Here is a 15577-nt window from a genome sequence, read left to right on the forward strand (position 1 = left end):
TTTATAGATTATAGAGAAACAGCCAAGCCTGATGAGTCTCTTCCTGCCAGGATGAGAAACTGGAAGAGATGAACAAGGATGGAATATTGCTCTCTACTATAGATTTCATCTGAGAGAAAAGGAAAAAAAGACTTCAATCCGATACCCCGGTGTTTGGGCAATAGGGAATCACTGCAAAAAATTGCCACAGTCTTTAGCAACAGACCCCCCCCCCCAACAAAAGAAAAACTAACTGTGTGGATCGAACTGGAAAGCATATTGCTTGTGGGACCTTTCCTGATCTGACACAGCATCCGCACCCAGGGCTTGGCCCAGGCCCCCAGGGTAAAGCTCTCCAGCTTGTAACAGTAAGGAGATCTAACTCTGAAATCTTCTCCAGAGATAAAATGCACTTGGAGGAACCCAAATGTAGGAACCACTTATTGACCAATTGGGTCAAAAAATATGGATTCTTCCCAGAAATTCTATGTAGACTCAAAAGAGATAAAGAAGACTCTACTCCACCCAGATCAGTCATCTCTACCTCTTCAGTGGACTGACCCTGCAGGTTCTGACCTGCCACCTGATGTGGGACACCACTGCAATGATATTCAGCCTCATGGAGACTAAAAAGCCTGCTGTGAGGTGACAAAAGGCAAAGGGAGCATGAAAGCTGTCCAGAAAAACAGAATGATCAAACTAACTTCCCAACTGGGGAGTTCTACTGGCAACACAGAAGATTACTGTGCCACCACCCAAGGCTTCATCTGCCTGGAGAGACATGAATCTCTGGGTGCATGATCAACATTGGAGGAAAAACCCTTTCAGGACAGGAGGCCATTTCCATTGAGCACACCTCAATATAGGGATGGGTGAGACTATGGTCCTGATCACCAGGTATTGAGACACTGACAGGGGATTACCTAGTGTCCTACCACCAGTGTGGTCTAGTAGCAAACACTATGTATCCTGAACCATGATAGATTAAAGATTTGCGTAGGAGTCACATGACCCTTTTTGAAAGACTAGACAATCAATCTCTTGTAGGGTTCTGAGAACTCCCTCCCTATATTTGACAGGAATCCCTGTCTAGGAGGAGGTGTGGATTGAGAAGAACCCAACCAGCAGACATATATGCTGCATGATGTCTTGACCCATGTAGAAATAGATATGTCAGAAGACAGTTCTGGGAGTTGGAACTAGGCATCCCTCTGAGCAACAATATTACTCCTCTTAAAATCACATCTGCTGGAATTGGGGTTGCTGTCCCTAGAGACTGTAAGAATCATGTTGGCTAGCAGAACTTGTTTATTGTTGCTGGAGCAAAGGATTCCTCCTGGCACAGTCAGAGGCTTAAAAAGGTGATTGATTAACCAACATGGCCTGAAGCGCTTGACCTGAGGGTCCAACCGTCCGAGACCAAAGCTGCATCTTCCTATCAGAAGGGAGCAACCAGATAACCATAGGAGATGCATGGGTGGCACAAAGACGGCCAGTAAGCCCCCTCTCCCCCAGAAGTGGAGCCTTTGCTGACTACTTGGTTGAGGACAAGTCTCTTCAATTCTTTCTGAACTCCAGGCCAGAACCGCAGGAGCATACTTGGAGTTAGACACTGACTCTAGAACCACAGTCCTTTCATTCAGCAGACTGGCCTCCTGCCTCAGAGTACATGACCAGTCAGGAAACAAATGTTTTTTGTTCTGCACATGTCTAATGGTCGCCTGCTGACTTGGCACCATCCACTGACAGCTTAACTTAAATCAGAAGATGAAGCCAATGCCATTTTACTTCAGCTAATTGCAATACAGAAGAGGTTTTTCTAGTCTTTTGAAGCGTAAGATGTTAATGGACTTTCCTGAGCCCTGCCTCTGAACAACATTGACTGAGGTAGCAAAAGGAGAAGCTGGCAAGATGTAGTTAGGACTAAACTAGTCCTTAACGGGGGGGGGGGATACCAAGATTACATTAGTAGACAAGTTGTAGTGGCCTCAAACCACCACTCGATATCAGCATACTACAGAACACTGATACCCTAATGCAGTTCGATAAAAGACATAAAAATACAGAAGTGGGGCAGAACAGACCTGTCATGCCAAAATGTCCTTGGTAAGACCTGGAGTTATTTGGCTGAAGGTGGACTTTGAATACCTGATTTCAGCACAGATCAAGATTTATACGGCTAAATGTGACTTCTCCCTTTCTTTGTTCAGAAGGGTCCAGAGTCTCTCTCTCTTCTCCTCTATGGGCAATAGGATGTAAACAGACATTTGTCCATTTACACCCAGCTACCTCCATCCCAATCTGGCAAAGACAGACGCCGACACACACACACACACACACACCCCTCCCCAAAAGTCAATATGATCACTGCTGCTTCATGGTTTAATGCAGCCTTTAGTTGGTGCCATTTATTCACCAGTTTCTATACTGGACAGGCGACTTCCTAACTCAAGCTTTCCATATGATATGGAAGTTGGAGCAGCAACATCACCTCTTCCCAGCAAGCTTCTAGTAGCAAAGTGATATTACGAGCTTGCAGCCCTTCTGTCTACCCAATAGGCTCGATCCCATATACAGTTAAGATAAGCAGAAAGGCTCCCCCATTCTTGAAACCTATAGTCAAGTCCAAGATAATACGAATAGTTTTCCAATGAGAATAAATAAAAAAATATATATATTTTGTTCTGTTTTATTTTCTATTCTGTTAGTGCCAGTTCACACAGGGGCGACTTGTCAGGCGAGCTAGCTGCCTGACAAGTCGCCTCCCGTTCTGTACAATGGAACCGTTCTAATAGGAGCGACGCAAGTCGCTCCAACTTAGAAAAAGGTTCCTGTGCTACTTTGGGGGCGACTTGCATAGACTTCTATACAGAAGTCGTTTTGCAAGTCGCGCCGCCCCTGTGTGAACCGGGGCTTATAGTCTACAACAGACTAGAATAAAATAGGGGGGTGGGGAAATAGAATTTAAATAGGAAAACAGTTCTATTTTTTTTTTATTATATTTCTCATTTATTCTATTTAAGATATTTATTATATCTCTATACTATTTTCTATTATATTCTAAACTGGAGCGTTTAAGACCACATGGACGAGTTCTTGCTGGAAAAAAAATTTTAAAAATTTAACAGACAGCATGGATTCATGAAAGACAGAAGTTGTCATACAAACCTGATTTCTTTTCATGAGGTAAGTAAAACCTTGGAAAGAGTGGGGGTGGCTGTGGACGTGTAATACTTGGACAGAGTGGGGGGACTGTGGACGTGGTATACTTGGAAAGAGTGGGGGGGGGGGGGGGGCTGTGGACATGGTATACTTGGAAAGAGTGGGGGGGGGGGGGGCTGTGGACATGGTATACTTGGACAGAGTGGGGGGGGGCTGTGGTATACTTGGATTTTGCATAAGCGCTTGACACAGTCCCCCACACACGGCTCATGTGTAAGGTAAAGTCTACAGGCTTGGAAATATCAGTTTGTAAATGGATAGAAAACTGGCTAAAAGACAGAATTCAGAGAGTTGTGATTAATGATTCTTACTCCGAATGGTCTAAGGTTATCAGTGGTGTACCCCAAGGTTTAGTGTTGGAACCCTTACTTTATAAATGATATTGGGTCTGGGATTAAAAGTAACATTTGTCTTTGCAGTGGAATAAACGTCCTTACAGGATGTCTCCAATTCACAAGCCAACCTCAATGCTCTGTCTAATTGGGCGACGATGTGGTTTAATATTGATAAATGTAAAGTTATGCACTCGGGGCCGTGTTAAAAGTGGCAGGAAATTTAGTCTTAGGACTAAGATGGCATTTTAGTCCCCCGCAATTGTTTTAGTTGCATTTAGTCAACTAAATCTCCAGTACATTTTAGTCGACTAAAACTAAATTTTAGGTCTTTTAAAATCTAATAGGTGTAATTAAATTGTAATGCATTAACATTTCTCTACAATTTCTAAACTCCTATACTGGAGTGAAAAATCTAAATATGTTATTATGGCATTGAGGTATGAACATGCACTACAGACCAGTGTTAATTTTGAAGTCAAATTTCAATTTAGTCGGTCTTTTGACTAAAACAGCATTTTAGTTCTAGTCTTGCCTAAAATGCCATTTTAGTCATATTTTAGTCAAGTAAAATTATTAATTTAGTCGACAAACACTGACTTGGGGGCTAAGAATATGCATCATACATACTGAAAGGGGGGGGGGGGGGGGATTTACAACTAGGGGAAATCAATGGTGGAGAAGGATCTGGGGGTTTGGTAGATCATAAGCTTAATAGCTTGCCAATGCCAAGCTGTGGTTTTGAAAGAGAGCAAATCCTTTGTATCAGGAGGTCTAGACTCCAGAGAGAAATATTTTGCCCCTGTACAAATTGGTAAGATCTCATCTGGAATATGCAGTTCAGTTTTGGGCACCAGTTCCCAAAAAGTATCCGAGAACTGGAGAAAGTGCAACCAAACTGATAAGAGGCATGGAGGAGCTCAACTATGAGGAAGCATTTAGAGGAACTGAATTTATTCAGTCAGAATTAAGGGGGGGGGGGGGGGGGGGAAGATATGATCACCATGTATAAATACATGAGGGGTCCACATAGTGACCTTGGTGTTCTTCACTTTCTAGTCACTGACAAGGGGGAACTCTTTAAGTTGAGGAAAAGAGATCTCCAAATACTGAAAGGTTTCTTCACAGTAAGAGCTGTAAATGTGAAATAGACTCCCTCCCGAGGTGGTTCTGGCCAGCTCAGTAGATTGCTTTAAGAAAGGCCTGGATTCTTTCCTAAAATGTACATAATAGGACTGGGTACTGACATTTATAAGTAAAGTGGATCCAGGGAAAATCCAATTGCCTATGGGATCAGGAAGGATTTTATCCCCTGTAGCAAATTGGATCCTGCTTTTCGGGGGGGGGGGAGATGGTTATATTTTCTATTGCTTTGTGTCTATTATGCATTTGAATTCAAATGTAGTATTTGAAATTCAGAAGAAAATTATATTCGTTACAAAAAAAAAAAATTACATGCTAGTCTATTCTGTTTAATAGAACATTAGATTATAACCTTCTTTGGAAATTAGAATTTCAGATAGAAAAGACCATAAAATCTATCCATTTCCAAAAATTAAATTGGGGGGGGGGGGGGGGGGGGGAAAGAGAAGCGCCTCAAACATCTAATAGAATCAATTTGAATAGAAAGATGTTATATTCATTCTATTTTGTTTTTTTATAAATCATTTTCCATTCAGATTCTGGAAAAAAAAAAAAAAGTCATTTTCTATTTACCCGGTTCAATACCAGGCATTTTCACCCCCTTCCTTCCCAGACCAATTTTTAGTTTTCAGCGCTGTCGCACTTTAAATGACAATTGTGCGGTCGTGCGATGTTGTACCCAAACAAAATTAACATCCTTTTTCCCCACAAATAGAGCTTTCTTTTGGTGGTATTTGATCACCTGTGGTTTTTATTTTATGCACTATAAACAAAAGAGCGACGATTTTGAGAAAAAAAAAAAAAAAAAAAAAAAAAAAAAAGAGTATATTGATTGGTTTGCACAAAAGTTATAGCGTCTATAAAATACAGGATAGATTTATGGCATTTTTTATTAAGTATTTTTTACTAATAGCGGCGATCAAAATTTTTTGTGACATTATGGTGGACACATGACACTTTTGGGACCATTGTCATTTATACAGCGATCAATGCTATAAAATTGCATTGATTACTGTATAAATGTGACAGGAAGAGAAGGGGTTAACCACTAGGGGGACACAATGGGTTAATTATGTTTCCTAAGGGAGTGATTCTAACTGTAGGGGGACGTACAAGGGGAGGAGACCGATCTGTGTTACGCTGTACTGGGAACACAGATCGGTCTCCTCTCACCTGACAGGACTTGGACCTGTGTGTTCACACAGATCCACGGTCTGGCTAATGTGCAATCGGGAGTGCCCGGCAGACATCGCGGCCGCTGGGCCCCGAGCAATGCGGCACGCACCCCCTAGGTGGCCGGGAAGCCCAGGCCGTTATGACGTCCACCCAGGATGGGAGATCCCATCTGTGGATGTCATTTGTCTATGGCCGGGTGCTGAAGTGGTTAATTCTATATTGTTTATTTTCTATTGCATTTTGTTCTGTTTTATTAGGTTCTATTCTTTCCTGGAATATTTCTCACCATTATTTGGAGAAAAAAAAAAAAAAAAAAAAAAAAAGAACACTATTCAAATTCTAGCTGGATTTTTGTTACTATTGTAATTTCAATTCAGACCGAAACACATGTCTAGCCAACATCATGTCTTGCAACTTTATTACATCAGTAGACAGTTAACAGGGGGTGCCAAGTGCATTTCTGCTAGCTCATGGAATGCCATGTTTCTTTTCCCAATACAACATTCCCTGGTAACACACCTTGTAATCCCAATGGGAAAATATTTAGTGCTTGCTGAGACACAAATTTCAACCTTCATGAGGCAAGGTTTTGAGGAAGCCTAGGATGGACAAGGTTAAGGTGGCAGGAGATAGGAGATGAGCCTACCCTAGCCAAAGTTATAGCTAGAGGTAATGTGTTAGAAACTAAGGCCATCTCCAATGGATTGCCAGTGACTAATGGGAACACATACATTGAGTGATAGAAAAGGTCTACAGACCTGTTATCACAACTTCTTATAGGCAACAGGGACAGCATGCTTGAGTTCATCAGTTGACTCAAGGTAAACAAATTCCCAGTGGTATCACTGACTGCTTGCTTAAAGTTGCTCTCAAGCAGTTTTAATTGCTGTAAAAAGCATTTGTCATTCAGGCTCATCACAAAATTGGGCATAACTAGAAGCTGGGGCTAGGATTGGAGAACTTTTACTTGCAAGCTCAGCCATTATCCTGCCCGTTACGAAGGATGTTTTGGATGGAAGCCATCTGACCAGCTTCATTTTCAAGTCACAAAACTGATTTTTAATTTTACACATTTCTGGAACCATGTTGGTAATAAAGCTAGTAAGACAGATTTAAAAGAGTTTATTTAAACATTTGCGGTTTTAATGTTACATGCTTGACTCCTGTGGTGTATCCACAAGCCTAGAACAGCAACAGCCACAGACCCAACAACCCCAGCAGTTGCTAGTGCTCTAGCCAGGTCCAATGTGGAGTAATTTGATGGATCAGTACCTAGGAGGAGGGGGAAAAAAAAAAAAAAAAAAAAAAAAAGTTTAAGTCTTGAATCTCAGCTGAACCCCACCCTCCCCCATCCCAGATTGATTACCTTCCAGTCTTAGAAGGTCTTTATCATCCATAGAAACAAATGCAACAGGTCCTTGAGAAGTCACTGTGTTCTTCAGAGACTGAAGTTCAGCCATTCGCCCTAAAAATAGGATCAGGTTTAAAATTCCATAGTAGATGTAGAGTTTCCCTTTTATTTAGAGAGTTGTGGAAAAAAAAACCCAAGATTCTGCCACTAGTCATAGTTTTTACACCCAAAGATAATACTCACTTCTCCTTTGACCACAAGAAACCACACAGCTGCCCCTGGCAGATGGAACACAGACAGAAGCACTGCAGTGGAAGTATACCTGAAGACAAGATTACAAAATTAACATTACACAAAAAAACAAAACAAAAACAAAGCATTAGATAAAGACATACAATGCATTGTATTCATTTACCAGGCCATCAAGGGCAAGCTGTGTGGTGGAGTCCACAAATGTGAAGGTGCTGACCACGAAGCGCTGGTAGTAGCTTGGTATAGGTACAGCCTGTGAAGGAGCTCCAACAGGAATCAGCTGGCTCACGTAGTTGTCTCCATTGAAAGGGCAACTGAAAAAAAAAAAAAAAAAAAATTGAGATTTGAGATCTGCACAAGGTAGACAGGATAACTTCCATTCTACAGATTCAATTACTCACCTGTCAAACAAGATGGGCCATTGAGGAAGGGTTATAGGATCTGCAGAGCTGGTGGCCCAGCAGTCATTTAGGACAAGGACCAGGTTTGGATCTGTCCTGCCGATGATGCGAACCTCCAGATAGACTGGGTCTCTGAGCACTTTGACTACAGGGTACTGTGCATCAGTGTAGTATGAGGCATAGCCAAAATCTGCATTACATAAAACATAATTCAGGGCAACAAGTGTTAACATTTCTCAATGGCTGGGTTCAGGGACCTTGGAGAGGACATGCCTTTTTGCTTTACATAAAAGTAAACTCAACCATCTTTTAACCCTGGGGGGACCTCAAATTTTATAAAACAAAGTTAACAGTTTAATGGGAGACTATTAAAGTGATGACTTATGTCATACCTGGCCCCACCCACTACCACAAGCATGAAATCTGCTAGAGTAAACTTTAATTGGACAGAAGGCCTGTTACCAAGCCAGCATCCAATAACACCCATCTACTTGCTTTGAGATTAGGGTCATTTACATAATTAGCTTCAGTCATGTGAATCCAGTGTTTCCTTACATCACCATCTTCTGTCAGAAGCCCAGCTTTCTTCCTAGGTTCAGAAGGCCCATACATTCCCTGCCCAAGCAGGCTCTGCCCCTCCAGGGACATGCATTGTAGATGCAGAGGTTACCTCACCTAGATAATGGGTGGGCACTAATACAAGCCAAGACACCTTTATAGGGTGGGAGGGCAGGCACAGCCATAGTAATTAGTTTAGATTTTCTTTAATGACTTCTGTAGTACTGTGCTCTCTAAATCAGGTTCTAGCGCCCATTGGTGATCTACTAGTGGAAGCATGTTGGCTTGCTTCTAGCAAGCAGAAGAAGACTGCTCACCTTGTGCAATCCTCATCTCCAGCTCAAGAGGACCAGATGTACTAACAGGAAGAGGTGGTGGCAAAGTGTTCACTGTAAAACTCAGCAGCGGCACAATACCCGTTTGAATGAAGCTGCACTGCACAGTCACCCTAGAGAAACAGTACAGTATTAGATAAAGTTCTAATGCTGCTGCCACCCCCTCCATATACTGCAGCAGGATTGCTCATCTTACCTCATTGTACTGTCCCTAGTAATAGAAGATCCTTGCCATGTCTGTATTTGTCTACCAGCTTCAATAGTAGCCACATAGTTCATTGGACCATTGGGCACCTGGGTGAAAGAAAAAAAAAAAAAAAAAAAAAAAAAAAGTCGAACACAACAAGTCAGGATAGGCAATCGAGATTTTGAAAGCAATACCACCCACCATAAGTCAACTTTCTGTATCACATTCACTTAAAAACAAAGGGTGGCTTTCTGTACAAGACACCTACAAAAAGGGTCTGTTAAGCATGTTTAAGATAAGCACAGGAGTAGGGTTAATAGTGCAGTAGGGTATTGGCATACCAATTAAGCCAGTTAATGAAGTCAAATTAGATCACTCATGAAATGTTAGCAACCATACATCATGCTGGACTGGAATGCTTTAGAAGAAATTATACAATACTGAGAAGATGAGGATGGCACCTTACCATTGTTTTGGTGAAATTTGAATATTGACCTTCACCAAGTGATATCACAGCCCAAGACCAGAATTGTAGCCAAGAGTTTATTGGTCTAAGAACCTGGACTGCAAGATCATAATAATGTCTCATTGCACATTATACCACAAGGGAAAAGCAAAGGTTAGCCTGCCAGCACCATGAGGATCAAACTTTGATATATCTAGACTGTATTGCAACACCCACCTGATATGCTGTGGAGCATGACAATGGGAACCTGAACACTACAAAGGAGTTACTGGTATCTACTGTCAGCCCAGTGCAGGAGTCCAATCCAATCACCCTGACGGAGTCCAGATACAGAGATGGCATGGTCAGTTCACTGGACAATGCAATCACCATGCTGCCATCAAATCTGCACTGTGTGGTCACTGTAGAAAACAAAATAGGGTTGTCACCATGTAAATCAGACATACAATTATCTAGCCACCAATAGATTAGACTATTCATTAAAAAAATATAAATACGATATATACACACAGTGCAGTCGGCACTCACATCTGTAAACATGTTTAATTGCAGTAAAGAGTGCAAAATTATAGGAGCAGACCATAGAAAGTTTTATGGACACCCAGAGGGTATGGTAATGACTAAGCACATGTGAAGTGTGCAAAATGAGTCTACCCAGCATTCTGATTCCTGTAGTTTTTGGGATGTCCAAATAGGATTTTGATCTACAGTGGTGTAGAGCCATTTCTTCTAAATTCAATGGGTTGTTAATTGTACCTGAAGGGTCACCAAGTATGGCTTAGTCCAAAATAAAAACGTCAAGTTGGCAAGACACCATTGAGCAAGTACATTCTAGACTGGTCTTTAAATTATTTAAATGCTTTTGGCTATGCTAAGGTACCATCAACAATGGCAGGTTATGCTTTACACACTGGCCATAGGCATGTTCAGGCTGATACAGCTTCCCAACTTTAAACACATCAACCTCCTACTTACACTTGTTGCCAAAGAAACAGGGCATTGTAGCATCGCTCGGGGAGTAGCAGCATCCCATTGCAGCACAGGCATCACTGGTTACAGGTGTTTCAGCACAGGCCAGTTTGTCCGCTTTAGCAACGGCAGAGCAGACATCAGGGCTGGGGGCATCCAGGGCTTCTATACAAGAAACAAACATCTTCTAGCAACATGCAGTACATTGGATTTATACAATTAGGGCTTTAGAGACACTAGGTGTGAATTACACCCCCCTCCCCAATTCTGTCCCAACAACAGAGTAAGCCACATGCTCTTATTTTAGGGGACCATGCCATGTGATCCCCAATACAACCTGCAATTGAGAAAGTTACATTGCTTTGTTTCAGGGGACTATGCCATGGGAATTTTCATTTAGAAGATTAGAAATGTTACCATTCTGTTTTGGACATCTCTTCTCGGTCTTGTATTGCTCAAAAGCACCATCAACAATGTCTTCCAGAAGTAGAACCATCATATATTCCTCATCCTAGAAAAAAAAAAAAAAAAAAAAAAATTTTCACCAGGGGTCTTCAAACTTTTGAAACAAAGGGCTGGTTTACTGTCCTTCAAACTTTTAGATGGGTGGGAGGAGTAGAATTAAACAAAGTCATAGGCTTTGTGGTCAGAATAGTAACCCAAGGGCTAGATAAAAGGCAAGCAAAGGGCCACTCAGCCTGCAGGTGGGTTTGGAGACATCTGCATTACAGCAAAACAAGTTGAGTTGTCTTAAACCATTCTCCCAAAACCTGGTGATTTATGTCTAAACCTCCCATATTACCAAGGAGTCAGGCATTTATACAAGTTACCAGGGGCTTTCCACTCATAGCCAGCACAGTTCAAGCATTTGAGCTGGAATTGTAATTTTTTGGGTAAGGAAGAATTAAAGTACTGTCCAATTTCAATGTTCTTCCTTCACTTTTGCCCTGAACATGCCACTAGTGAAAACATCTAAGACAGGGCATAGCTTGCAAGAAACACCATCAGAACAGGTGTTGCCATTTGATCCTTCACTGCTTGTTCTGGCAACAGCTAAATGGCCTCCCATTTGTGGCAATGGTTGCTGGACTGATGGCCCATTAAGGGGGACAGACAAACCTAGGCAGTCTTTGCTCTACATACACCCAAGGAATGCATAGATTAGAACAGGTTTATGGTTTCTCAGGATTCTAAAACTTTGAAAATGAGTTGTCCAATGACCGCATCAAAAAGCCCAAGTCAGTGATGTCAGGCTTACCTCTTCTCTTACATAGCATCCATCATAGGCAGCAGCAATCACCATTGTGTTATTGGGTCCATGTTTTACCCAGATCCCACAAGCAGTGTTATTGTCAAGACTCTGAAATTCATCCTGGAAATCTGAACAGAAACACAAATCGATTTCTTACCAAATTGAAATTATACCAAACCAGTGTCACATTTACTTCTGAAGGTAGATTGGCTGGTATAACAATCTTGTGCTATGTAGGCAAAATTGTCCCCATTTTGGACACAATAAGGGAGGGTTATAACCCCCGTTTATGTTTTGCCATCTGCATCACATTGGGGAGATTCCCCTTCACTTCCTGCCCTATAGCCAAACAGGAAGTGAGGAAAGATCTGCAAATTAAAGTAATCCCTTTGGAGGACCTCCCCCAGGTCACCAGAACAAGTGTCCACTGAATATTTCCCCTGGGACAACCCAAGATTTTTATTTTCCATGTATAATGTTAATCTCCCCAAGGGGGCACAGGCAACAATAACTGACAAGTTCTAATTCCTCCCCTCTATCCAACACTAAAGTTTGGTCTCAAGTGGTACATTATGTCAGAGCAATCTGAAACATCAAGATCTTGGCTTGGGGTGCAGCCAGAAGACATAGGCACACCATCCATAAAAAAAAAAAAAAAATTTAATTATAGGCACACCATCAAGCCCTATTGCCCTTAGCCTGTAAAATGCTGCAGCTGGATGGTATACCAGTGCTTACTGGAATTTCAAGCACTGGGGCTAAACACTCACTATGAGTGTAGCACCCTGATGATTAGGATGGGTTGCTATTACATTTGATAGTTGCCTTGGCCAATTTCACCCCAAATCTGGAATTGTTGCACTTCTCTCTTCTGTCACTAGATGGCTGGGTATCTGGTGACATTAGATAAGACAAGGGCACTGTAAGGAGATTAGGAATGAATGGATTGGGTGCCTCAGCCAATGGACAGGGATTTTCTTGGGTCCCTTGGCCTGCTGGGAGAGCCTATTTGGGTGGAGTCAGGTGATCAGGGTTCTGTGCCACCTTGACGGCTGTCTGGGCGGACATTAGGGTTGCCACATCATCCCTTTAATCCAGGACACACATTACACAGGTTCTGTGGCTGATTAAGGTGGCAATTAAACTCAATTGATGCCTTATTTGCATTAAATCAGCCTCAGAACCTGTAATTAATATGTGTCCTGGATTAAAGGGATGATGTGGCAACCTTAGTGGACATGTGTCATATTGCCCCAGGCTGCTGGGCCAAAAACCTAAGGCCTATCCTGGGGAGGTCTGGCTGCTATGCCGAGAGCCTATCTTAGAAGTAGTGCAGGGTTGAGACGGCGGTCTTTTAGTCCAACCAGTCATGGTCAGATGTATAGAGGGAGCTGTCGCCACTAAGGGACCATCTACTACCGGAGGAGACCACCAAGTAAGCTGAGGCCAGTACTAGAGCAGACTGCCAACCGAGGATGGTGAAGTGGGAAAGTATCAGCAAGTGCCAAGTCAGGGACCCAGTGGGACAGTTGAGGTGCTGCTTGAGGAGTATCTGAGTCCCAAGCCTGGGACCCAGCTGGGGTGACGCTTGAAGATACTGAATGAGAAGATTGGAAGAGCTCAGGGGATCCAGTTGCAGTGGATCAGGGAGTCTAGTGAAAGACTGAGCTCGGTGGAGTGAAGTCCTACAATAGGAGATTGTAGCAGAAGTGAAAGTTCATTGTAACCTTTGTTAGAAACGGTTACAAGACTGTTGCCATAGGAGACAGCTTTCCTACTCATGCAGATGTGGCATCTGGCTAGATACCTTTCCCTGCATGGCTGTCTGCCTATAGATGTCCTAGAGTCTGCCAATTAACATTGCATCTACTTAAGGGTGTCCTGGCCCCAACTCTCTCCCACAGTACTGTTTAAGAGACAATAAATCTCTTTTCATTCAAGAGGTGTCTGGCACCCATGAACCTACCTTGCATTACACCCGCCATGCCTTGTACCCCACTACACAGAAGGATGTCAGTTGTCCCCAACTCTGGAGGTCACCATTAGGCCTAGGGCTTTGCTACATGAGCTTTCTTTGTTGCATCAATAAGGTACAAAAAAACCCCACTCAGTGAACCCATTCCCCTCTCCTGAGAGCATTTAAATCTGTGCTGACCCAGCTCCTCAACCAACCACCCCACAAGATCACCACACATCATGGGTACGGTAGCCCATTCATTGCAGGACAGTGAAACATTGAGCTGTCACTGGAACTAGATGATTGGGGGACGCAGCCTCCTAGGCCATCAAAACCATCTCTGGTGACAACCAGGGATTCCTTCACTGGAGAAGTCCCCACTTCCAGTTTTGACTGTGGTACAGGAAGTGAAGAAGTCTCCCCAATGGGGGCACAGATTTTTTTTTTTTGGGGGGGGGGGGGGGGGGGGCTAGGGAGTAATAGCCTTCAGCTTCACTTGGGTATACCTCCTTATTACAATCAGTCACTAGATCTTTTTAGCCAGTGTCCTGAGATACTATTCTAGTACATATCCTGGATAATAGCACACTGATCCCTATTCAACATGTGCTACTCCCATCCACCATGTTCTGTGAACTACCAGCCAATTAGTAGGAACAGCATCACTACTTTTGGCAATTTCCACCCTTAACCCAGAATAAATTAAAAATAGAGCAATAAAAAAAAAAAAAAAAAAAAAAAAAAAAAAAACTCACCCAACACTTTAAGGGAAGAGGTCACCCCTCCAGTAGGCATAGAAAAGGACAATTCCATCTTGTCCAAAGCACAGTGGAGGAGAGAGGAGCTTTCAAAGTGTCCATTGGCATCACACAGCAACCAGGACAAACTGAAGTTCCACAACAGCAGTGCTAAGCCCATTCCTACCCTGGAAGAACCCATCATGATGATCACTTGCAATACTGACCCTCAACCCTGACCTGAGATTTATACCCTGGAGAGAGGGCGGGGCTTCAGGCTGATTGGCCGGGGACTGCTATGCACACAGGTGATCCTTATACTTGCAAAGGTGACCAAGAACTGTTGATTGTGGGTCTCTTCAAACCAATCAAGGTTCATGTTGTGGGATGATTAAATAAGAAGTATACTTTGAGCTTCTTTCCAATTTTTTTTTTTTGCTGCGCTTTTTTTTATGTTTCATGAATGTGCAAAAATGGGGTTACATTATGAAAACTGGAGCAATGAAAGCTATCAAAACTGGGCTCTTATCCATAGCAGCCAATACCCTCACCCAAGAGCTCAGTTTTTGTTTTAGCTTCCAGTTTTCAATGTCAAGCCCTTAGGGGGTTCTGAGTTGTCGCGTACATTTTGTATTATTGTGGAACACGTTTTGCATGTGGTAGCAAGCAAATTATAAAAGTAAAAGCTGAAGAGCAATTAGCTGGGTTTTAATGATTTCCCACCCGGACCAATTCTAACATTCCTCTCCTACATGTAAAAATCTAAATTATTATTTTTTTTACTAGAAAAATACTTCAGCCCTGTTCACCTCAGCGCAATTTGACATGCAATTTGGTGCGACGCCGAGTTCCTGCACTACTTTTGGCAACTTCGGAGGCGACTTTATTAGACATCTGTGCATGAACCCATACAGATGTCTTTCAAGTCCCCCCCCGAAGTCGGCCTGAAATGTGGCTTTGAAATCGTGCGAAGTTTAGATGAAGTCGCACAATTTCAAAGCCGCGTTCAGTGTGAACCAAACATTATATATATGTAGCACCCTGGGGTTTAATCAGTGAGCTCCTCACAAATTTACTTGCCAGGAGTAGTCATCTTGGTCGATTGATAGGGATCTATTGATTTCTCCCTAAGTTTGGCCTTGTTGCACTTCTCTCTTCTACCACTAGGTGGTCGGGCACTTGGTGGTACTAGATACGAAAAGGGCAACCCAAGGTTAGGTTATGGGTATATGGGGTAGATCAACCAATGGCCAGGGGTTT

General features: G+C 42.6%; 2 protein-coding genes across 2 annotated transcripts in view; one reads left to right on the forward strand and one right to left on the reverse strand.

The window, feature by feature from the left end:
* The window catches only part of LOC141141064 (kinesin-like protein KIF6), a 550310-nt gene that overhangs the window by 146030 nt on the left and 388703 nt on the right, over positions 1-15577 (forward strand). The window lies entirely within an intron of this gene.
* On the reverse strand, positions 9-11747 carry LOC141140699 (zona pellucida sperm-binding protein 4-like). Its single transcript, XM_073628133.1, has 11 exons — positions 11630-11747; positions 10789-10882; positions 10378-10536; positions 9619-9803; positions 8946-9043; positions 8732-8862; positions 7857-8046; positions 7619-7769; positions 7447-7525; positions 7219-7317; positions 9-109 (listed from the first exon to the last, which is right to left on the reverse strand). The coding sequence occupies exons 1-11, from the start codon at positions 11672-11674 to the stop codon at positions 9-11; spliced, it is 1332 nt and encodes a 443-aa protein (XP_073484234.1). The 5' UTR covers positions 11675-11747.

The sequence above is a fragment of the Aquarana catesbeiana genome, linkage group LG04, assembly GCF_042186555.1.
Source record: "Aquarana catesbeiana isolate 2022-GZ linkage group LG04, ASM4218655v1, whole genome shotgun sequence".
NCBI classification, from domain to species: domain Eukaryota; kingdom Metazoa; phylum Chordata; class Amphibia; order Anura; family Ranidae; genus Aquarana; species Aquarana catesbeiana.

Coding starts and splice junctions, on each gene's coding strand:
- LOC141140699 (XM_073628133.1), bottom strand. CDS start 11,674: ATGGTGATTGCTGCTGCCTATGATGGATGCTATGTAAGAGAAGAG. Junction 8,047..8,731: donor GGAGATGAGGATTGCACAAG/GTGAGCAGTCTT, acceptor TATGTAATGCAG/ATTTTGGCTATGCCTCATAC. Junction 110..7,218: donor AGACCTTCTAAGACTGGAAG/GTAATCAATCTG, acceptor CTTTTCTCTCAG/ATGAAATCTATAGTAGAGAG.